The 25,938-nt window shown below is 34.8% G+C and overlaps 1 protein-coding gene across 1 annotated transcript in view; it reads left to right on the top strand.

Moving 5' to 3' along the window:
- PDE3A (phosphodiesterase 3A) overlaps positions 1 to 25,938 on the top strand; it is a 373,613-nt gene that overhangs the window by 333,094 nt on the left and 14,581 nt on the right. Inside the window, exons 10-14 of the mRNA XM_027838672.1 lie at positions 2,490 to 2,601; positions 12,069 to 12,182; positions 12,411 to 12,610; positions 24,229 to 24,432; positions 25,406 to 25,561. Of these exons, the coding sequence (XP_027694473.1) occupies positions 2,490 to 2,601; positions 12,069 to 12,182; positions 12,411 to 12,610; positions 24,229 to 24,432; positions 25,406 to 25,561 (786 nt within the window). The remainder of the gene's footprint in view (positions 1 to 2,489; positions 2,602 to 12,068; positions 12,183 to 12,410; positions 12,611 to 24,228; positions 24,433 to 25,405; positions 25,562 to 25,938) is intronic.

Below are 25,938 nucleotides of genomic sequence, written 5' to 3'. Positions count from 1 at the left end.
TTACCCTGACCTTTTGTTGGCTCTGCCACTCCAAAATTTGATTTGAGGTGTTATTTTAACATTTTGGAGAGGAATGTTGGAAGAATTCAGCTGGGTGGCTGCCCCTATTCTTTCATCTTGGTTCCCTACCCTCTTGCCATAAATATGAATCATTTTTTTAAAGCACAAAAGAGAACAGAAGAAAGAGTAGAAGAAAACAATGACAAGCATGTGGGAAAATCTTTAAAATCAATTGCTAAATATATTACATATTTAAATGGAAAAGTAAGCTATTTGTTATAGGGATTTGCAGTTGCATGTACAATTCTTTTTTCTACTTTGTATATGGAAATGACTTCTTTTGGTGTTTGTTAAGTTCTGAAATATTAAAAAATATATTTATACAAATGATCTCTGCATTCAAGATAAAAGTTTGCTCAAAGAAGAAGAATATACAGTTTTACACAAACAAATATGCTACCAAGTAGAATATGATAGGAATAAAGGAGAAATTCAGACACATTGACTTAGGAAAATAAGGTAAAAGAAAATACTGAGAATGTCAGGGAAGGGTTCCTAGAGGATTTAAATCCTAAGTGGAATATTGTAGGAAGAGAAGGATTTCAACTAGTTACACTAAGAAGGAAGTACATTGAAGGCACAGATGATGGCTTGTATGACTCATAAAAGCAATGTATGATGAAATCAGGGAAAAGTCAAATAATCCAGGATGGCAAGGGAGATAGACTGGAGCCAGATTGTGGAAGCCATTAAATATAAGACTAAAGATTTTGTATTTTATCCTATATGCAATAGAAAGTCATTAATTTTTTTATAGTGAAGTGGCATGTTCAAGAGCTGTATTGGGGGGGTGACATTTTGACAGTTGTGTGTTGAATGGACTGGACAGGTGAGGGGGTGAAGGTAAGCAGATGAGGAGGTAGAATCTAGAACATGGGCTCTAATTGGATGTGGAGGGTGAAAAAGAGGGGAACATCAGAGATGGTTTCAAGATTTCAATACTGAACTAGAAGGATGAAGCTACCAATAAAAAATAGGGACATTTGGCAGAAAGGACAAGGTGTTTTTTTGGGGGGGGGATGGAGGAAGATGATGAGTTCTGTTTGAGATATTTTAAGTTTGAGATGTTAGAATGTAAAGATGGAACTTTACGAAATCGGTTTTTGATCCAAAATTGAATATATATATGAGAGTGTTCAATTTTTTTTCAGTTGTGTCTGACTCTTCATGACTCCATTTGGGGTTTTCTTGGCAAAGATACTAAATATACACATGTATATATATACCCATGTAAACACACTGAAATACCATTATTCAGTAGAATAGACCTGGTCCTGGGAAGGTAGTTGATGGGGTGGGAATCCTTACTCCCCTCCAGAAAATAGAAGTGGCTTCCCTAAGGCAGAGGCATGTGGGAGTTCCACATGCTTGTACGTGGCTTGAGAGGGAGAACCAGAGAGCAAATTTTTTTCAAGCTAAAGAAATAATATCAGAGATACTGAAAGACCTTCTCCAGAGGCTCACAAAATAAGCAGACATGTACATCACCACTGGACTTAAGAAAGGCACCCCAGCTTTCAAGGCTGTCTCATAGGTAAATATGAATTCAGTAATCCCAAGTTCAAAAGTTAGAGAGTTTGGGTAAACAGGACTCCTAGAGAAAGATTTCCTGACTCAACAATATTTCTTGGGGAAAGAACATTGCAATATATTTCCTGTATGTGTTCTAGATAGATGGCAAAGTCAGTTGATTTATCCAGATAGTGAGTCTGCTGGAAAGAGGATTGCTTGCTTAGCTTCCTCAAAGCATGCTTGCTGTCTGAGGTGAGCCAAAGGATAACACATGAGCAATAGAGAGAATACAATCTTCCTTAAGGTCCACTCTAGGATTGAAGCTGGTCTATGAGGACCCAAGTCTTTGTAGAAGGGCCCTGAGCCATAGGTTAAATAAGGAAAAAATTTCTCAACAGTCAGAGCTATCCAAAAATTGAATGGGTTACTTCTAGAGGTAAGGAGTTCCCATCACTAGAAGCCTTTGACCACAGACTGGATTGCTGCTTTTGCTGGCATGTTATAGAGGGAATCCTTGGTCAGATACATGTTAGATCCATCCCTAATTTGTGATGCTATGACTCTGTGAGACAGAAATAGACAATTCATTCCTCTAAATTCACAATGTAGTAGTTTGCTATGTCAGCAAATAATGACGCTGTATTATTCACTAATGGTGGCCTTTCTATTCTCCCTGAATAGATTGGAAGTTCCTTATATTCAGAGACTGTATTAGACCTTTTTTTTTTGAAACCCACAGGGCTTCAAACAATGCTAGCTAGATAATAGGTACCCAGCAAAAACCAAATTGTTCCTATTAATGGATCCTGTGGTAACAATGAATTAAAGTGTTTGATGAGATATGCCCATTTCCATTTCTAATTTTAGACCTGTGCTATGAGATTATTTTTATAGCATTTTGGATTTCCTTTCTTTAGGTATCATACAGACTTTTTGAAGACATGGGACTCTTTGAAACTTTTAAAATTCCTGTAAGGGAATTTATGAATTATTTTCATGCCCTGGAGAATGGATATCGGGATATTCCTTGTAAGTACATCTAGTTATGGTAGTGGAAAATAAGATTTTTAATTTCCAACTATTAAGGTTAAAACTATGAATAATTAAAGACGATAAAACATGCTAGCTTATTCCTTAGTAATAACAGTATAAGAATATGTAAAGGCTCTGTGATTTCATCTGTAGAAGGAACTCTAAATGTGGGTATTTTCTTCAAGAACATCACTTACAAATGTTATGATTTCATAGATTAGATGTAGGGTATTTTCTTAGAAATATGTAGATTAGTACCTGTATCAATCAGAGTTTTAGTCTTTCAGAATTATTTTCTATAGAACATTATTACTATACAAATTAGAACCATTGATTTTATGCTTAACCTTTTCTTTTGTAAAATAATTCTTAAAGTTTTATGCTTAAGATTATATCTGGGTTAATTTTATAAAAAAGTAAAAATACATAAGGGAGAAAGATAAAAATAAAGGAGGCTGACCAGGCTAATCAATCCATAGCTGATATATGAGTGAGGTCGAACAAAGAACTGTTGTAGGCATCATAAAAAATAACAAGTAAGATACTATACTTCTCTTCAATTATTCAAAATCAATTTGCGGAAACAGCATTGCTACATAAAATAACTGAGGATCTGATTTACAAAGTAATATTAAAACACATGCATGTGGTAGAAAGCAAGTGCAAAAGTACTTTTGAAGAATTGTGGTGAATCATGAATATGGATTATCAGAGAGGGCAGATGAAGCATTGCAAGGAGTGACTATGGCACATATAATACCAATATAGAAATAAGTGAATCAACCTTGATCAAGATGGCAGAGTGAGTTATTGCTTTTCTCTGATTCATCACTGCATGCCCCCTCAAAAGATCAAGAAATAGACCAAGTAAAATAATTAAAATTATAAAAAGAAAAAAAACAGTAAAGATAAAGATTTTAAAAGACAAGGCAATTTTTAAATATAAAAAGAAGAAATTTCACAATAGTTTCATGCCTAAGAGAAAACATATAGGGACAAAGAGATATACCAAGTTTAAAAAAGATTGGAGGAGGGTTGGAGAAGTTGTTGAATTTATATTTCATGGGATATAACCTACATTCCCTTACATGCAAAACATAAATGAGGATGTGTACCAGAAAAAAAGTTGCTTGGGCAATGAGTGAAGAGAGCAAAGAATCATGGGAAAGTAGAGATCAACTCCCTCCTAGACTGGGTTTCAGAGGAGAGGGCAAAATATATTATCATATCTCATGCCCTCCCTGAATTTTGAGGAAAGGGTAGGGGCAATTTGAGAGGAGGAAGGTAGCAGGAGTTGGAGTTTACCTCAGGAAGAATGAAACTGAGCTATATTCTTTTTTTCAATTTTTTTTCCCAATAATATATAAAAACAATCAATTTTTTTTCAAATTTTCAGTTCCAAATTCTCTCCCTCTTCCCACATTGAGAAGACAAGCAATTTGACATAGGTTATACATGTGTAGTTATGCAAAACATATTTCCATGTAAGTCATGCTATGAAAGAAAAAAAATAGACCAACAAACCCCAGGAAAAAATAAAGTAAAGCAAAAGTACCTTCAATAATCATTCAAGCTCCACCAGTTCTTTCTCTGGAGATGGATAGCACCTTTTATCATAAGTCCTCCAGAACTGTCTTGGATCATTGTATTGCTGAGACAATCATCACAATCACAGTACATCATCATACAGTATTGCTTTTACTGTACACAATGTTTTTCTGGTTCTGCTCATTTAACTTTGCATCAGTTCAATTCTTCCCAGATTTTCTGAGAGCATTCTACTCATCCTTTCTCATAGCACATCCTTTTTTATAACATGCCATCACAAATATGCAACAACATGTTCAGCCATTCCCCAATTGAGGGACATCCCCTGAATTTCCAATTCTTTGCCACCACTAAAAGAGCTGCTTTAAATATTTTTGTACATATAGGTCCTTTTCCTTTTTTTATTTCTTTGGGATAGTAGTACTATTGCTTGGTCAAAGGATATACATGGTTTTATAGCCCAGTGGGCATAGTTCCAAATTACTGAGCTATATTCTTTTTTTGTTTATTTTGTTTTTTAATTTTTTTAATTTATTTTTAGTTTGCAACATTAACTTCCACAAGAATTTGAGTTTTAAATTATCTCCCCCTCCCATTTCTTCCCCCGTCCCTACAAGATGGCATACAATCTGATGTAGGCTCTACATGCATTCATGTTAAACATATTTTCCAATTAGTCATGATGTAAAGAAAAATTAGAACTAATGGGAGGAACCACAAGAATGAAGCAATAAAACAAAACAACAAAGGAAAAGGAGAGCAAATAGTATGCTTCCATCTGCATTCAGACTCCATAATTCTTTCTCTGGGTGTGGATAGCAATTTCCATCTTGAGTCTTTTGGAGTTGTCTTAGATTCTTGCATTGTTGTAAAGAGCCAAGTCTATCAAAGTCAGTCATGTCATAATGTGGCTGTTACTGTGTGCAATTTTCTCCTGGTTCTGCTCATTTCACTCTGCATCAGTTCATGTAAGTCTTTCCAAGTTCTTTTTTGAAGTCTGCCTGCTCATCACATCTTATAGCACAATAGTATTCCATTACATTTATATACCACAATTTGTTCAGCCATTCCCCAGTTGATGGGCATCCCCTCAATTTCCAATTCTTTGCCACCACAAAAAGATCTGCTATGAACATTTTTGTGCATGTGGGTCCTTTCCCCACTTTTATGATCCTTTTGAATTACAGAGCTAGAAGTGGTATTGCTGGGTCAAAAATATGCACAATTTTATAGCCCTTTGGGCATAGTTCCAAATTGCTCTCCAACTTATTGGATCATTTCACAACTCCACCAACAATGTATAAGTGTTTCAATTTTCGCACATCTTTTCCAACATTTATCATTGTCCTGTTTTGTTATGTTAGCCAATCTGATAGGTGTGATGTGGTACCTCAGAGTCATTTTGATTTGCATTTCTCTGATCAATAGTGATTTAGAACATTTTTTCATGACTATAGATAGCTTTAATTTCGTCCTCGGAGAACTGCTCATTCATATCCTTTGACCATTTATCAATTGGGGAATAACTTGTATTCTTATAAATTTGACTTAGTTCACTATATGTTTCAGAAATAAGGCCTTTATCAGAGACACTGGTTGTAAAAATTCTTTTCCAGTTTTCTGCTTCCCTCCTAATCTTGGATGCATTGGCTTTATTTGTGCAAATATTTTTCAATTTAATGTAATCAAAATTATTCATTTTGCATTTCATAATGTTCTCTATCTCTTATTTGTTTATAAATTCTTCCCTTGTCCATAGATCTGAAAAACAAACTATTCCTTGTTCTTCTAGTTTGCTTATAATATCAGTCTTTATATCTAAATCATGTACCCATTTTGACTTTAACTTGGTATAGGGTATAAGATATTGGTCTATGCCCAGTTTCTGCCATACATTTTCCCAGTTTTCCCAGAAGTTTTTGCTAAATAGTGATTTCTTATTCCTGAAGTTGGAGTCCTTGGTTTTATTAAATAGTAGATTAATATAGTCATTGACTGTTGTGTCTTGCATACTTAACCTATTCCACTGATCCACCACTCTATTTCTTAGCCAGTACCAAGTTGTTTTGATGATTGCTGCTTTATAATACAATTTAAGATCATGTAGAGATAGACCACCTTTCCTTGCATTTCTTTTCATTAGTTCCTTTGATATTCTGGTCTTTTTGTTCTTCCAACTGAATTTTGTTATTGTTCTCTCTAACTCTGTAAAATAATTTTTGGTAGTTTGATTGGTATGGTATTGAATAAATAAATTAATTTAGGCAGAATTGTCATTTTTATTATATTAGCTCACACTACCATGAGCAACTGATAATTTCCCAATTATTTAGATCTGACTTTATTTGTGTAAAAAGTGTTTTGCAATTTTGTTCATATAGTTCCTGGTTTTGTTTTGGCAGGTAGACTCCCAAATATTTTATAGTGTCTACAGTAATTTTAAATGGAATTTCTCTTTCTGTTTCATGCTGCTGGGCTTTGTTAGTAATATATAGAAACATCTATGATTCATGTGGGTTTATTTTATAGCCTGCAATTTTGCTGAATTCATTATTTCAAGTAATTTTTACTTGATTCTCTAGAATTTTCTAAATATACCATCATATCATCTGCAAAGAGTGACAGTTTTGTTTCTTCTTTGTCTATCCTAATTCCTTCATTTTTTTCTTCTCTTAATTGTTACCGCTAACATTTCTTGCACAATATTGAATAACAGTAGTGATAATGGACATCCTTGTTTCACCTCCAATCTTATTGCAAATGCTTCTAGTTTATCCTCATTGCATATAATGCTTGCTGATAGTTTTGATAGATGCTATCTGTCATTTTAAGGAAGATTTCATTTATTCCTATGCTCTCTAGTGTTTTTAATAGTAATGGGTGTTGTAGTTTGTCAAATGCTTTTTCTGCATCTATTGAGATAATAATATGATTTCTGTTAGTTTTGTTATTGATATGGTCAACTGTGCTGATATTTTTCCTGATAATGAACCAGCCCTGCATTCCTGGTATAAATCCTACCTGGTCAAAGTATATTATTTTTGTGATAGGTTGCTGTAATCTGTTTGCTAATATTTTATTTAAAATTTTTGCCTCTATATTTTTAGGAAAATTGGTCTATAATTTTCTTTCTCTGTTTTGGCTCTTCCTGGTTTAGGTATCAGTACCATATTTGTGTCATAAAAAGAATTTGGTAGAACTCCTTCACTTATTTTCCCAAATAGTTTATATAGTATTAGAATGAGTTGTTCTTTAAACATTTGATATAATTCTCTTGTAAATAGATGTGGCCATGGAGATTTTTTCTTAAGGAGTTCATTGATAGTTTGTTAAATTTCTTTTTCTGAAATGGGGTTGTTTAAGTATTTTTTTCCTCATGTTATTCTGGGCAACTGAGAGTTTTGTAAATATTCATCCATTTAACTAAGATTGTCAAATATATTGGCATACAGTTGGGCAAAGTAGCTCCTAATTATTGTTTTGATTTCCTCTTCATTGGTGGTGAATTCACTCTTTTCCTTTGTGATGCTGGCCATTTGGTTTTCTTCTTTCTTCTTTTAAATCAAATTAACCAAAGGTTTATCTATTTTATTGTTTTTTTTCATAACCAGCTCTTAGTTTTATTTATTAGTTAAATAGTTTTCTTAATTTAAATTTTATTAATCTCTCCTTTGGTTTTCAGAATTTCTAATTTGGTATTTAATTGAGGATTTTCAGTTTGTTATTCTTTCTAGCTTTTTTAATTGCATACCCAATTCATTGAGCTCTTCTTTCTCTATTTTATTCATATGAATATTTAGAAATATAAAACTTCTTCTAAGGACCACTTTCACTGCATCCCATAAGTTTTAGTATGTTGTTTCATTATTGTCATTCTCTTGGATGAAGTTATTAATTGTTTCTTTGATTTACTGTTTGACTCTCTCATTCTTTAGGATTAGATTATTTAGTTTCCAATTAATTTTTAGTCCATTTTTCCATGGTCCTTTATTACATGTAATTTTTATTACACAGTGATCTGAAAAGGGTGCATTTAATATTTCTGCCTTTCTCTATTGGATTGTGAGGTTTTTATGCCCTAGTACAAGGTCAATTTTTTGTGTAGGTGCCATGTATTGCTGAGGAAAAATGTATATCCCTTTCTGTTCCCATTTAGTTTTCTTCAGAGGTCAACCATATTTAACATTTCTAAGATTCTATTGCTCTCCTTAATTTCTTTCTTGTTTATTTTGTGGTCAGATTTATCTAGTTCTGAGAGGGGAGGTTGAGGTCTGCAACTAGTATAGTTTTGCTGTCTATTTCTTCCTGTATCTCCCTTAACTTCTTTAAGAATTTGGCTACTATACTGCTTGGTGCATATATGTTTAATAATGGTATTACTTCATTATCTATGATACCTTTTATCAGGATGTTGTTTCCTTCTTTATCTCTTTTAATTAGATCTATTTTTGCTTTTGCTTTGTCTGAGATCAGGATTGCTACCCTTGCTTTTTTTTACTTTAGCTGAAGCATAATATATTTTGCTCCAGCCTTTTACGTTTACTCCGTGTGTATTCCTCTGCTTCAAATATGTTTTTTTGTAAACAACATATTGTAGGATTATGATTTTTAATACACTCTGCTATCAATTTACATTTTATGAGAGAGTTCATCCCATTCACATTCACAGTTATGATTACTATCTGTGATTTCCTCTCTATACTATCCCCCCCATTTGTGCTTTTTTCTCTCCTTTTTCTCTTTCCCTCCTCAGCAGAGTTTTACTTTCGACCACCACCTCCCTCAGTCTGCCCCCTACCCTTTTCTTTTCCCTTTACCCTTTCTACTTCTTATAGGGTAAGTTAGATGCCTATACCTAACTGTTTATTCTATTCCCTCTTTGAACTAAATCTGATGAGAGTAAGGTTTAAACAATGCTCATCCCCCTTCCTTCTTTCCCTCTACTGTATTTGGTTTTTGTACGTTTTCATTGATATAATTTATCCTTGTCTGTCTCCTCCTTCTTCTCCCAGTACAATCCATTTTTATCACTTAATAAGATTTTTTACCATCACATCAAAGTCAACTTAAACACACACCCTCTGTCTAAGTATGCCCTTTTTAAATGTCATAATGTCATTACAGTTTTTAAGAGTTAAAAATGTCATCTTCCTTTGTAGAGATGTAAATAGTTTGCCCTTATTAATAATAATAATATGTTGTGGTGGTGGTTGTTGTTTCTTTCCTGCTTACCTTTTTATGCCTCTCTTGAGTCTTGTATTTGAAGGTCAAATTTTCTGTTGAGCTCTGGTCTTTTCATCAGGAAGCTTTGGAAGTCCCCTATTTTATTGAATATCCATCTCCTCCTCTGAAAGATTATGCTCAGTTTTGCTGGGGAGTTCATCCTTGGTTGTAATCCAAGCTCCTTTGCCTCATAGAATATTATATTCCATGCCCTCTGATCTCTCAATGTAGAATCTGCAAGGTCCTGTGTAATCCTGACTGGTTCCATGATATTTAAATTGTTTCTTTCTGGCTGCTTGCAGTATTTTCTCTTTGATCTCATAATTTTCTGATTTAGCTACTATATTCCTTGGCATTTGCAATTTGGGTTCTCTTTCAGGAGTGATTGGTGGATTCTTTCAATGACTAATTTACCCTCTGGTCCTAGGACCTCAGGGCAGTTTTCTTTGATGATTTCCTAAAGGATGTTGTCCAGGCCCTTTTTTTCATCATGGTTTTCAGTTAGACCAATAGTTTTTAATTTGTCTTTCCTGGATCTATTTTCCAGGTCAGTTGTTTTACCAAAGAGGTATTTTACACTGAGCTATATTCTTAAGTAAATTAGGGTAGGTACAACAGGCAAGAGGCAAAAGGTTTCATTCAATAGGAGTGGATAATATCTTCTCCAAGCTAGGGCTTCACTTTTAATGTAATTGTTGCTGGTGGTTCTTCATTCTCAAAGAGGACCAATGACATCAGGAGGATGATATCTCGATTTGCAAGTGAATTGAATTTAAGTGAGGCAAGGCTGTGCAAAGACATCAGCCCCACTGTGTCCTCCAGAGTCATCTGAATCCTGTGTCAAAACATAGGTCAAGATGACTGGAGATGTCCCTGGATGCAGTGGGACCTTGGCCTTTTTAAGCTAAGGTCCTTCCCAGGTTTCAGTTTGTCAGAGGCAACACCCATTCAGTGATTTAAGGCTAGGTAAGAATTGAGGCAAAAGATGCCCTAGTTTGCTTACTCAAAAGAATCATTCTCAGAAAGGAAGATCCTAAGAAAGGCAGAGGTAAAGAGGGACTCCATCCCAGGTTTAGGAAATAGCCTATTGCATAAGAAGCATTAAGACATTAATAACTGCATTCTGTCCTAGGAGAAAAGGTTGGAGTATGTCTTAACTCCATGGGATATCCAGTGTGAAAGGTGGGTGGAGGATGTGAAGATATAAGTCTAGAGTTAGGATATTCTGGCCTCAAGATGGACTTATGGTGAAATCAGAAAATTGAACTAAAACCAGTTCCTGTGATATAATGCAAGGTGACTTCCACCTCATTCCACCATCTATAATAAATTGGGAAAATCAGGGGGCAGCTAGGTGGTGAAGTGGATAGAGCATCAGCCCTGGATTCAGGAGGACCTGAGTTCAAATTCGGCCTCAGACACATGACACTTACTAGCTGCGTGACCCTGGACAAGTCACTTAACCCCATTGCCTAGCCAAAAAAACAAAACAAAACAAAAAAAGAACCCTAAAATTAAATTCAAGTCTTCACCTTGCCATTTACTAATCGTTGACCCTGAGCAGGTTGCCTACAGTAGTTTCGTGGCCTTAGTTTTTATTTTTATAAGTGGAGATAATAATGTACTACCTACTTCACTGAGTTATTGTGAGGATCAGATGAAGTCACATATATAAAATGTTGTGCAGAGCTTTAAACTTGAAATGACAAATATTATTAATAATATTTATTGATAATACACTGATTATTAAAGATTAATAACTAAACATAGGTTAGTTTTCAGGTGTTTCTATTATGATAGATAGTTACAGAGTACCTTGGGATGGTATGTAACATAAGTAGATTTTGATAGGGAAATTGAGTGAAAAAATCAATTTTAGCATGGAAAAGTGACTAAATAGTACAAATTCATGTGGGGCATATCAAAGTAAGGAATCCTGGGTCCTTAAGTTTTTCTATTAAAATAAGCAAACAAAAAAACCCTTAAATAAGCAAACAATAATCTTAAATATGTATGTCAATCCTCTGTCTCATTGTGCTTAATTTGGAGTACTCTTCTGGAGGAGCCTTCCATGCTCCCAAAGTCATGTGTTGACCCTTTGTTCTGAGCATTTGTAAAGAGTGGTGGCCAGGAAAGGTCTTATGAAAGTAGAAAAGTCATGTCTTCTTTCAGAATTTCATTTTTCTCACCTATTAAAATAAAATCAAATAAAGGAAGCTATTGGACTAGATAATTTCAAAGGCCCATCTGGCCCTAAGTCCTATGGTTTTATGACTTAACTGTAGCATTTAATGTATTTTTATATTTTTTTCCTAATCTGTGTTCTCTGTAGGAACATGTAAACAAAAAGAATGAAAGTTCTGTTCAGTCATAGTTTCAGATATGGTCCTACATTCATAGATTACTTATGTACTTGGACTCTTGTCTGTCAATAGACATTTTTATATCTACCCTTATAATAAGTACTGTGAGCACCAGTCATTTTTGTTGCTATAGATAATATAAAATAATGTTCCACTAATCAATGCATTTGTCCATTTTATGTTGGTTGATTTTTAATTAGACTTGAATTATTTATCCAGCAGATGTCACTCTTGGTCCTTGGACAAAAACAGCATTAGGTCAACATAGATTCATTTGTTCTGGTTGCAGATACAATAAGATAAGTGTACCTTTTTGTTTTTCTTTTACAGATCACAACAGAGTCCATGCCACTGATGTTTTACATGCTGTTTGGTATCTTACTACTCAGCCTATTCCAGGCCTCTCCACTGTGATTAATGACCATGGATCAGCAAGTGATTCAGGTTTGTTCTCTCTTACAAGTAGTTTGCATCTTAGTTGAAAGACTAAGCAAAATTCAAAATTTACTATTATTTGTGTATTTAAGGACTCTAGGTTTGGGTGTTAAGAGCCAGATTAGATTGGTGGTTCAAAATCAGAGCAAAGACAAATGCTATCATTTTTGTGTGTGTATGTATGTGTGCACTGAATGATGACATTTAAATGATGCCATTTTAAATATCTCTTCTCAGATTCTGATAGTGGAATCACACATGGACACATGGGATATGTATTTTCAAAAATGTATTCAGCAGCTGATGATAAATATGGATGCCTGGCTGGCAATATCCCTGCCCTAGAGCTGATGGCTCTCTATGTGGCTGCAGCCATGCATGATTATGATCATCCAGGAAGGACAAATGCTTTTCTGGTTGCAACTAGTGCACCTCAGGTAAATGTCTGCCTCAAAAGTAGAATAATTACATCATATTAGAGATTCTTTTGAATATTTGTTCGTATAATGTTGCCTATTTGTCTTGGGTACCAGGTTAATATTCACCACAATATTTTCACTGTCTGTAGTAGTAATCTCATATGCTATGATTATACAGAAAGATCATGTTACCCTATATAGCTGGAAGAAATATTATCAGTTATCAAATCTGACTGTTTTGTTTTACAGTGGTTAAAATTTGTTTTTCATGTGAATATACTTACTTTCAAATGAAAGTTTCATGGATGAGCACATGCAGCTGTCCGTATTTCATGTTCCTTTTTAGTTATTCAATTCCCTTCCAATGAAGAATATAAAGTCCAAATAAATCTTAAAGGCATGTGGGATTCTTTTTTAGGTCAACAGTTCTCAGAAGTGCCTTTCAAAGAAGATTAGATTGATAAAATAATACATTAAATAGTTAAAGAAAAATTTCCTGAAGCATTAGAACAAGAGGGGAAAGTAGAAATAGAAAAAATCCACTGATCATCACCTAAAGGAGATCCTATGAGGAAAACCCACAGGAATATTATAGTCAAATCCTGAAACCCATAGCTCAAGGATGAAATATTACAAGCAACAAGAAAAAAAAACAATTTAAATATAGTGGGTGCCACAATTAGAATCAAACAAGACCTAGCATAAAAGACCACAGATCTTGGAACTCTGTGTATTAAAGAACAAAAGAACTGACTTTCTAGCTGAAAATATCATACCCAGCAAAGCTAAGCATAATCATGAATGAAAAAAAAGGGTATTTAATGAACTCTCAGACTTTCAGAATTTTGTTAAAAAAAAACAACAACTTGAACTTAATAAAAGATTTGATATACAAGAGCCAAGAGAACTATGTGGCACATACCAAAGATTAATTACAAGGGACTCAATAACAACAGACTGTTTACCTTTTATGTATGTAAAATGTAAAACATATATCTAAGATTGTTGTTAGTAACTGGATAGTTCATAAGGAAGATTGGGGTAGACCTGAGTATGATATGACTTTATGAAGTAAAACAATTTAGGAATAGCTAAAAATAATAATTATCTTACAAATGAGGTGACAGAGGAGGAACCAACATAGAGGAATTAGATGGGGGATGAGGGCTGTTAGTTCTGGAAACCTACTTTCATTGAGAATAGGTTCAAGAGAGAACAATACATATATATCTAGAAGAATATAAAAGTCTTCTAAATTCAGAAAGAAATAAAATGCTAAAGGGATAGGGAGAGGGAGAGGATCAGGGAGGGATCTTTAGAGGGGAGGGTGAGGGAATAGGTCAAAGAAAGGTATAAAAGGGTATTTAGATTTATGAAAATGGGAAGATTGGGGAAGGATCCTTGGAGGGGGCATAGGTTAAGTAATAGGAGGGCAAGGTAGTGGGGAGAAGTAAAGTAGAAAAGTCAGGAGGGATAGGAAATAAGAGATATGCACAAACAAAAACAAAGATAAGCAGTAGAATTTGTTAGGGAAAGTACGTGTCTATATATGTATTTATGTACATATATATGTTTATGTGTATGTATATATCTATATTTATATATAAATATATCCACATTTAATTGTAGCCTTCTGGGGTGGTGCAAGAAAGGGAGGGAAAAAAACAAAGTAAAAAGCGCACAGCAGAGAACAAAAGAAATCTTACAAGGAAGCAAAGAAAAGGTAGACAGCTTTCAACACAATGCATAGTATTTATTATATAGACTTTCTTGAAATGGAAATTTATTACTATATATTGCGAATCCTCCCTTCTGTGCACATGACATGCCTTTTTTCTTATTTTCTATTTGCTTAAATTTTTTAGGTATATAATTTGTTTCTTTTTCTTTTCTCTGTTGTGTATTTAAGTTATAGTTTGCAGTTCATCTCTAACATAGTTTTAGAGAATTGTCTGAGACACATAGGGATTAATTGACTTGTCTATAATCACAAAATTGGTAAATGTTTATAGTGAAATTTGAACCCATGTCTTCCTGCCTCCAAGTATAAAAAATCTATCCATTATGCCAAACTTCTTCTATTATCTTTCTTATGTATTGTAAGATCTATGTTTTCCTTCTAAAAAATCCTCATTCAGAATAACTTCTTTCAAAATTAATTATATGTAAATTGTATGTGTGCCTATATATATATACATATATATATATACACATACATACATGTCTATGTGGGTTTTATACATGTGGCTTTTGAGAGAAATTGATACACATCTCTGGAACTTTGCCTCTATCCAAAGGAGACTATGATTCCTGACTTGAGAGCAAAGAAGGGTCATGACACTGGCCACTCTTTCCTTCAATCTCTGAGAAGAGTACTATCCTGGAATTTTATCTGTTGGTCTCCTAAATATTCCTGATCTTAGGGGCATAATTTTGGTTCAAAAAATACTCCACTTCCATGGTCCCTCTTGTGAGGCAAGGGTTACTCTAAGTTTACATTCACAGATTTAATTCCTTCCTGCCCAATTCCAATTATACAAAAGTCCATCACAGATAGTGAATAGTGAGTAAACTATTTATCCAAGCAAAGAGAAATTGAAGTTATGTAGGTTAGAATATGCCAAAAAAAAATACACGTAAGTGAATGAGCTCTTTAGATGCAAGTGAGATATCTGCTCAATGAAGAAAGAGCCTTGTCTCACCAAAAGGGAAAGTTTCCAAGGAAACAAACTGACAGTTGGGCATTATTATCTTCATATGTTGATCAGGACCAAAATATCCTCCATTGGTCTTCCTCTGCCTCCTAACTTGCCTTCCTTCAATGTATCTCTCACATGCCATTAGAGTTTCCTTCTATAAGTGGGTATTTTGCCCTTCACATCTACATCAGTTTCTTATAGCTAGTTTTTCTGCTTATTTCTATCGTGACTTTAGTTCTTATTTTATTGAGTCCCCTAGCAGAGTATAAACTTTTTGAGGGCAGGAATAAGGTTCTCCATTTCTTTTGTAAGTGCCTTTGAACAGCTAAACAAGTATTCAAAATTCAATTAAAATTTTCCTTATAACAAATTATTTCTCAAGCTCATGGTGAGAGAGCCCTGAACTGAGAGACTTGGGTTTTGCTCTGGCATCTGCCATTAACTAGCTATATGAACTTAACACTGTTATTGAGAAGGTAGCCATTTTATATCTCTAAACCTTACTTTCCTTGTCTGGAAAATGACTGAATTGTGCTGATTGAATTCTAGAAGCTTCCAGTTGGAAGAGATCTTAAATCATCTAATCTAATCCATATCCGATGAAGAAGAATCTTCTCTACAATACTCCTGTTCATCCAAATCCCATTTGAATATTTCAAGTTTATCAGGAACTCCCTCCTTCAAAGGCAGCACATTCCTTTTTTGACAGTTGTTAGCTGATTTTCCCCTACCCCCACCCCTGATTTCAATCTGAAGTCTTGCCTGTCTGCAACTTAAATCCATACCTCCTATTTTGGCTATCTACTAACTAACTCTCTCTCTCTGTCTCTCTTTCTGTCTCTCTCTCTCTCTGCCTCTCTCTCTTCCCTTCCCCCTCTCTCTCTTTCCTGTGTGTGTATAGCCTCATTTGATCCTCATGACTCTATGAAACTGATAGATTATCTATCTACACAAAAATTTATATGTTTATTTATATCCTTAGTTACTTTTCCTTCTATATTATATATGTATATACATACATACATAATACACACACATGTGCACAAATATATATTTCACTTTTGAAATTGAAATTCCTTGTGCAGTCTCATTCACCTCTTAAGTAATTTCTCCATTCTTCCTCATTGGAATAATTTGTGATCAGTGTTGTCAAATCTGACTCTCAAGTTCATTCATCACTCATGAGATGCCTAGTCATATAAAATCTTGTGCTTTAGAATCCTGCCTGTCTTTTTTCTAAATTTTGAATGTACTTTTCTAAAGTTGAGAGTATGTGTTAGAAAATGCTTAATGATTACTTTTTTATGTACAATTAACTCTAATTTAGTATAGTCATTTAATTCCAAGATTCCCTGATTTTCTTATTTTTACCATCAATCTTTCTTTACTGATCAAAATCAGTTTCATCAATTATCATCATTAACATCAACACTCTAGTATATATATAATACACACACACACACACACACACATAGGTGTGTGTGTGTGTGTTTGTGTGTAGTTCTTTGAGATTTGCAAAGCACTTTACCTATATTATCTTATTTGGTACTCACAACAAACCTCAAAGGGTAGATATGTTGTTATCCTCATTTTGCAGACAAGGAAACAGAAGCTGAGAGAGGTAGAGTGATTTGTCTAGGGTCATACAGCTACTAAGTGTCTTATTTCAAATTTGGAACTCAAGTCTTCTGATTTCAAGTCCAGCACTCTATCCACCCAGCTGCACCATTTCCTTTTTAGTCAGAATGCAGTCTGAAATATTTCTACTTACCTCTTTACAATCTTAAGCATGAAACTATTAGCAAGGAAAGCTGAGGATTTCTCTGTTGCTCTGCTTATGCAAGACAGAAATCTCCATCTGCTGTCTGGACAGTTGACATCTTCTCTCACTGAATTTTAAAATGTCTTCTAGTTATATTCTGTCATTCTATAAATGGCAGTAGGTTGTTGTTTGTTCTTTATTCTTGAAGAGGACCATGACATCAGGGAGGTAATGCCATGACATGCAAGTAAATTGGATTTAAGTGAGGGAGGGCTTTGCAAAGTCACCAGCCTTACTTTGTCCTTTTGAAGTGTGTGGGTCCAGTGGCAAGGTATAGATCATGAGGACTGGAGATGGTCTTGGATGTAGAGGGAGACCTTGGCTTTTTTAAGTTAAGGTCTTTCCCAGGTCTCAGTTTGACTGAGGTAATGCCTCATTTAGTGATTAAGGCTAGGTAAGAAATAAGGTAGAGAATGGCTTCTTTTGCTTAGTCAAAAAAGAAATCAATCGAGGGGGTAGAACCAAGATGGCGGAGTAAAAGCAGTGACTTGCTTGAGTTCTCCCTCAAACCCCTCCTGTATAAAATGGCTATAAACAAATTCTAAAGCAGCAGAATCCACAAAAAGACAGAGTGAAACAAATTTACAGACCAAGACAGCCTGGATGGTTGATTGGAAACTTATATCGCACCGGGTAGGAGAGGAGCACAGTTTGGCATGGGCACACAGGCAAGACAGGCCTCAGTGAACCTCAGAGGACTGAATTGCTGGCTGCTGTGGTAGTTTTCTGATTTCTCAACCCATGAACACCAAAGACAACTCAGAAGGTCAGTGGGAAAAGTATGTATCTGTGGTGAGAGAGAGAGGTGCTATCCCAGCCCCAGTCCCTGAGCTTGGCCCAGGGTGGTGACTGCTTCTGGAGCTTTCAGCCCACAGACTGAGGGGGAATCAAGTGGTTGACCAGAGGGGGATTGCAGGGATCTCACTGCTGGTGCAGGATCTTTTTGCTTTGCTATGCTTAGATCTGGGTCACAGTTCTGGGTGGCAGTCAGGAGCAAGGAGGAGCACTGGCATGGTTGAGCTTGTAGTGGTGGTGGAGAGGAAATCCTCCTCACAGTTCCAAGGCAGAAAAGAATGCTTGTGGTCACTCATAGACCAGAGTACAGGCCAGAAAAGGAGTAAACACCTCGCCCCTTATCATACTACCTTGGAAGAAATGAAAAGTATCTCTGAAAACAGCTGCACAAAACCCCTGAAGTTTGGGACAGTACACTGCACACTGCAAACATATCCCTACCCTAACAAAAAAATCTATAACTCAAATAATTGGCTGGGATCATGAGAAAACAGCACAAAAAAAGTCAGACCATAGAATGTTACTTTGGTAACAAAGAAGATCAAAACATACAACCAGAAGAAGACAACAAAATCAAAGCTCCCACATCCAAAGCCTCCATGAAAAATATGAATCAGTTCCAGGCCATGGAAGAGTTCCAAAAGAATTTTGAGAAACTAGTAAGAGAAGTAGAGGAAAAACTGGGAAGAGAAATGAGAGTGATGCAAGAAAATCATGAAAAACAAGTCAACAGCTTGCTAAAGGAGACCCAAAAAATACTGAAGAAAATGATATCTTAAAAAATAGCCTAACTCAAATGGCTAAAGAGGTCCAAAAAGCCAGTGAGGAGAAGTATGCCCTAAAAAGCAAAATTGGCCAAATGGAAAAGGAAGTCCAAAAGCTTACTGAAGAAAATACTTCCTTAAAAATTATAATGGAGCAATTGGAAGCTAGTGATTTTATGAGAAATCAAGACACTATAAAACTAATCCAGAAAAATTAAAAAATAGAAAACAATGTGAAATACCTCATTGGAAAAACAGCTGACCTGAAAAATAGATCTAGGAGAGACAATTTAAAAATTATTGGACTATCTGAAAGTCATAATCAAAAAAAGAGCCTAGACATCATCTTTCAAGGAATTATCAAGGAAAACTGTCCTGATATTTTAGAACCAGAGGGCAAAATAGAAATTGAAAGAATCCACCAATCACCTCCTGAAAGAGACTCCCAAAGGAAAACTCCTAGGAATATTGTAGCCAAATTCCAGAGTTGCCAGGTCAAGGAGAAAATATTGCAAGCAGCCAGAGAGAAACAATTCAAGTATTGTGGAAACCCAATCAGGATAACACAAGATTTAGCAACTTCTACATTAAGGGACCAGAGGGCATGGATATAATATTCCAGAAGGCAAAGGAGATAGCATTACAACTAAGAATCACCTACCCAGCAAAAGTGAGTATAATCCTTCAGGGTAAAAAATGGTCATTCAGTGAAATAGGTGACTTTCAAGCATTCTCAATGAAAAGACCAGAGCTGAATGGAAAATTTGACTTTTAAATACAAGACACAAGTGAAACAGGAAGAGGTAAACAGGAAAAAGAAGTCATAAGAGACTTATTAAGGTCGAATTGTTTACATTGCTTCCTGGAAAGATGATATTTGCAACTCATGAGACCTTTGTCAGTATTAGGGTAGTTGGAGGGAAAAAATTATATGTATGTATGTGGATAGATGGATGGATAGATAGATAGATAGATAGATAGAGGGCACAGAGTGAGTTGAAAATGAAGGGGTGATATCTGGAGAATAAAATTAAGGAGTGAGAGAGGATTATACTGGGAGAAGGGGAAAGGGAGAGGTAGAATGGGGTATCTCATTGGGGAATCTCACATGAAACAGACAAGAAAAGATTTTTACAGTGGAGGGGAAACAGGGTAAGGTGAGAGGGAATGAGTGAATCTTATTCTCATCAGTTTTGGCTTAAGGAGGGAATGATATATACATTCAATTGGTTATGGAAACCTCTTACACTTCAGGAAAATAGGGTGAAAGGGGACAAGAGAAAATAGAAGGGCAAAGGGATAAGAGAAGGGGGGAGAAATAGAAGGGAGGGCAGATTAGGGGAAGGGGCATACAGAATGCATGCTATCTTGGGGTAGGGAGAGGTATGAGATGGGGAGAAAATTTGGAACTCAAAATCTTGTGGAAGTGAATGTTGAAAACTAAAAAATAAATAAATAAATAAAAAGAAAACAATCCAGGGGGGGAAGACCCTCATGGTTTCTGGAAGTATGTAATAATGTAAAAGAATAACTACAACGACTCTTCCAGTAAACCAATCACTTCTATGTGGATACCTAATTGGGGTGTGGAAGTGACTAGTTCCTTTTAATATAAGAGCTAGGTGCATAAGAAAATCAGAAGACAAAAGGAAGTCGCACTTAAATGAAAGAATGGCTCTCTCATGGGCTCTCCACTGAGTGACAGAGGAATTAGTAGTCTCTTTTACCATGCATTCAAAGGCAATGAAAACATTGCAAAAGGTAAAGATTTAAGAACTATTATGAAGACCTTAAGAAGAGCCTTCAAACCAAGACTACAGATATTTTGAAGTCAGTGAATTTAATGCAAATGTAGACACAGGACAGTGGCAAAACAATATGTTTGAAATTATGACTCAGATTTAATAAATGAAAGAATGAAAGATTTATAGACTGCTCAGGAGCCTCATAGTGTTGAAAGCCAAAAGATATGGCAAATACCAAACACTATCACACACACAAAGATAAATTCACTTTATCTAAACAAATATGAAACAACTAGTTTTTAATGTAGAAATCACATTAAATTTAGCTAGCTCTGTGTAGTCATCTAGACAATCAACTAATTAGAACAGAGGTCAGAATAAATATGAAATTAGAAGAAAACCTGAAGTTGAGAAGACTGAAAATGGCATCAGTTTCAACCTGACCTAGTCAAACAAGGATCTGATACCTAAAAAATGGGAAATGGGAAGTGACATAGATTTTGACTTTGATTATCATCATTTCCTCATGAAATTGAACTGATTTAAAACAGTTGCCACAACAAGGAAACCATAAGATCTCAGAAATTGTGTTGGCCAGAAAGCACTTGATTTCCTTGCCAAGCTGAAAAAGAGAGAGCAGCCAAGAACAACTCTGGCTTAGAATATAAACTAATTTGTAAAATGTTGTGGTAGAGGATGGCAGAACATAATAAGCATATGACCTTTTAAGATAATGAATAGTACTGCATGTGAAAACAAGTATTCAGAGCAGAAATGAACCACAACATCCCAAGAACTTTCATGGGTAAAACTTGAAGGATACCAAATACACACAACACAAAAAAAAATTTGTCAACATTTGTACAAAATACTGTTTTCATTATTGACAATGGAGAAATCACTTCATTTGAACCCTAAACCTTCAGGTCCTAAAGTACTACCTGAAGGAGGACAAATGGGGTGGATTTGAGAATTACTGGTTCAGGCCATGTACATATTAAGGAAATTCTTGCTTAGGCAATATAATTTTGAAAGCATTGAAGGACAACTTTTTAAGGTCTCTCAGGGAGGAAAAGACATAAAAAATAAAATAAAAAGTCAAATTGTAGTAATAACTTCAAAAGGCAAACAAGAACATTAGTAATTGTCAAAAGTTGTAGTAAATAGAACATTGGACTTGAACTCAGGAAAACTCAGGTTCTAATTGCATCTTAGACACTTCTTAGCTGGTTGACCCTGAAAAAGTCTTTTAATTTCTCTTTAGGTTTGATTTTCTTCATATATAAAATGAAGAGGTTGATCTTCATGACTTCTAAGGTTCCTTGCAGCTCAAAATCTATAATTTTATGTTACTCCTTTCTCATATTTATAAAATTTTAGTGAATATCTGAAGCATATAAAGAATTCCATGTAACCCTTGAATGGATCTATGATGTCACTATTTTAGAGTCCCTTCTAATGACTCAGATTGAGACTTATCCTGTGTCACTCTTGTCCATGTCCTCTTTTAATTCACTACAGAGGGTCCACCCATCCTGCTGCAGGCCTTCATCATGTTTTCCCAACATCATTGGGGTAACAATGAAGTAAATTTCCTGCCATCATGTCATCTCTCATGTTCACCATAAAACCAGCCTTTCTTTTATTTTTAATAATTCCTTGATGACACCTTTAATTCCTGTTCTTTGGACTTCCTCATTTATAATATGTCTCATTCTACCCTTATCTATTCTACCATCTCTCCATTGCCTTCTATTAGGTATTAATTTTTAATTCATTGGTGCTTGTTATAGTTCATGTCTCAATGTCATATACTAACACCAGAAGAATGTTGTTATTAAGAAGAAGGGCCTTCATTTTCATGGGAAGGTAGAGTTCATTAAAAGAACTTTGTAGTTTCCCAAAGGCATTCTAATCCACCCTTTCTCTGATTCTGGGCCCAATTCATCATCCTTCTCTACTGCCTATCTTGTATGTATTCATACTAATAGATGTCTATAGGGTGCCCATTTAGGTACATATTGTGATCTGGACAGTAAAAAGTCTTTATCTACTTTGACTTTCTTGTGTGGATTACCAAGCTAAACACATATGAATGATTACAGAACTGTTACTGGAGACTGCATTATTCCAATGATTGATGCAATCAGCACATCATCCACAAAGATAAGTATTGTGAGGACTTCATCATACACAGAGAATCTCTCTTCCTCACGGACTTAGTACTAGATCTTCTTGGTTATGGTGGCAATTACCTTTGGTGGACATAAAATCTCTATTTTATGACATCCCATGTTTAAAATAATATAGTTATTAAATCAGATTATTTCTGTTATATTTTTGAGAAATAATTTTGATATATGAATGGGAGACACTATTTTAAGAATATGTAGGGCAATGTATTGTAGCATATCAAATCACTTTTTCATAATCAACAAAGAATAAACACAATGGGATCTTATATTCTCAAAATCTTTCAATTACTTTTGAAGTGGTAAAGATATAGTCCATTGTTGAACATCATGAGTGAAAGGCTGCTTGTTCCCTACTAATCTCCTTATAGAGAATACCTTTAATTGTACATAGATGACTGTCATACAGATTTTGTATAGATGAGGACAAGTAGGAACAAGATGCCTTCCACTTCTATACCACAAAGAAAAGCAGAAGGAATAGTAGGTAGAGTATTGTCCTTACAGTCAGAAAGACCTGGTTTTAAATCTTGCCCCTAACACCTCAGGGTTGTGTGACTGTAGACAATTCACTTAACTGCTAAGTGTCCTAGATAATTATTTAATGCTTTAAATTTTAGAGAAGGTATCAATTAACCTGTACTGGTAGAGAGAGTATCCTCATCCAGGAATTCCAACATTAATGAAATCACAGGTCTAGTCCCTATTCCTATATACTACTTGTAGTAGCTTAAAACTAGAAACAAGTTGGGGAGCCATTGATTATAAAATAGCTGAACAAACTGTATGAATGTAATGTTATTGTGCTATAAAAATGATAAAAATAAGAATTCAAAGAAACATAGCAAGACTTTATAAAATGACTTTGAGAGAGGTAAGCAAAGTTAGGAAAAATACATGCAGTGGATACAGTATTATAAATGAAGACAATACTAAAGCAATACTGAATCCTCAGTACATGGAATGCCCAATCTTGACCCATTAAAAGAGAAAAATAAAGGAAACTTCTTTCTGTTTAGTAGAGATGGGGGGCAGAAAAAATGGTGCAGAATGTTGTATGTAGAAAAACTGCGGGGCAATTTTCATACTTTTTTTTATTTCAAGGGAGAATTCATAGGAAAGAGCTATAGCCAGACATGACAGTGACGTAAAAACAAAACTTATCAATATAACACTTTGAAGCCTAGCCAAAGCTAATCAAAATATTTCACTTGTTCTACATGATGATAATTTTCTTCCCCAGTAGGTCCCTCTTGCAACCTGAGGTGTCATAGGATTCTTGAAAGTCTGTTTGGAAAACTAAGTGCTGGGAGAGGTTATAGACATAGTCCACAAAAGAGGGTCTAATGCCATTTCCTTCCATATTTTACTTGAAATAAAAATTTTACATGGGGAATAGGGATGAAGGAAAGTACTAGGTCAACATTAAGAATTAAGAATTTAGTAAGAATTTCATAATAGGGTATTTACTGTGTTCTATCAATTATAAACATTTGTTTATGAGAAAACAAACCATTTCTGAAATCACCGTAAATTACATAATTTTAATACCATTCAATGGTGGCTTAACATTATTCAACTGAGAACTACACTCTGTAACTCTTTTTTTTCCCTTCTAGGCGGTGCTGTATAATGACCGTTCAGTTTTAGAGAATCATCATGCAGCTGCTGCCTGGAATCTCTTCATGTCCCAGCCAGAGTATAACTTTTTAGTCAACCTTGACCATGTGGAATTTAAGCATTTCCGTTTTCTCGTCATTGAAGCAATTTTGGCCACTGACCTGAAGAAACATTTTGATTTTGTAGCCAAATTCAATGCCAAGGTAACTAGAATTGTACCAGTCTTCATTTTGTGGTCAGACTGAAAGCTGTCAGAAAAGAAGCATATTTAATTACTAATATCTGTATGTTGTTTGTAAAAGTAGAGTAATACAGAGACATTCCAAATAGAGAAGCTAAGAATAATTGAGATGCTGTAGTACTGACTATGTAAATATTATACTTGACCCCTTACACGAATTGCATTGTGTTCTCTAATTCCATAAGAAATATTTCCATGTGGTTTCCTTTGGCATACTTGTTTTAATTTGACATTTTAACCTATTTTAAATATCTATTAAAATATTTGCTATTCAAACACACTCAAAGACCAAAGATAAATTTTGCTAGACCTGATATAAAGGTCTCAAATGTTAACTCAAAAACTTCACATAATTTATCTACTTTCCTTTGTAACAGTTCTGAATAAAGTATAACAATTACTTTGAAATAATGCTTGGGGAATTTCAACATAATTCATTAAGTAACTATATTTGATCAATTGTTCATTATTTTACCCTTTAAATTTTTTTCTACTACATTCGTAATTGAGCAAACAACTAAAGGTATTTTAAATAATCTGCTTCCACTAATGTCTTGCTTCACTGCTTTAACATGTTATGGAAGTGACCATGGATTCTCATATGTAAACCTTGTGAGGCACTGGCTTACAAATGTTACCAAACTGGAAAGTCTTTAAGCATAAGCTTGGAGATGTACTGTCTACATGTGCTTCAAATACCAGAAAATGTTTTTATTTTCCTTTATGGTAGCCAAACACAAAGATCCTCTAGGAAGTTGTGGAAAGAGTCCTCACATCCATGAAATCGAGGGATCTTTTCATAAATTTGCTGAGCCATTGCATGGGAGAGAATGACTGATCTGCAGATAGATGCTCAGCATCTTTTGTTCTGTTCTAGAATGTTGTTTAATATTGTTTCACTGAGGCAAAACAAATTTTCTCTTTGTCTCATACAGGCGAATGATGATGTTGGCATAGATTGGACTAATGAAAATGATCGTTTATTGGTTTGTCAAATGTGCATAAAGTTGGCTGACATCAATGGTCCAGCTAAATGTAAAGAACTTCATTTACAATGGACAGATGGTATAGTCAATGAGTTTTATGAACAGGTAAATTAAGCATAATAAATTTTACCATTAGCCCCTCTAATATTGAACTTTGACATTACTTAACAATATGCAATACTTCGTTAACTGTCCTGTCTTTCCCCTTTCACAATTTCATCTCCTGCATATTAGTAGCATTGACAACTGACAACTGATTATGAAGGCCATGTTTTAAGTATTTATAACACATTTTTTTCACTGAATATTTCAATGTTTTTGGTTCAAAACCAGAAATTTCTAAAGTTCTTTATGTCTTCATAATTATAGATTAATTTGAAGACTGATACAGATGTAATTTAATTGAATCTGACTTCTCTCTTACTTCTTTCTACTTCTTAGTCCATTTTTGTAAGAAGACAGAAATTGCTGTTGGAAACCCA

This window comes from Vombatus ursinus, unplaced genomic scaffold (assembly GCF_900497805.2).
Source record: "Vombatus ursinus unplaced genomic scaffold, bare-nosed wombat genome assembly UNPS02014830.1, whole genome shotgun sequence".
Classification (NCBI taxonomy): domain Eukaryota; kingdom Metazoa; phylum Chordata; class Mammalia; order Diprotodontia; family Vombatidae; genus Vombatus; species Vombatus ursinus.
The sequence above is the reverse complement of the archived record's forward strand: the minus strand, read 5'-3'. Positions and strand labels throughout refer to the sequence as shown.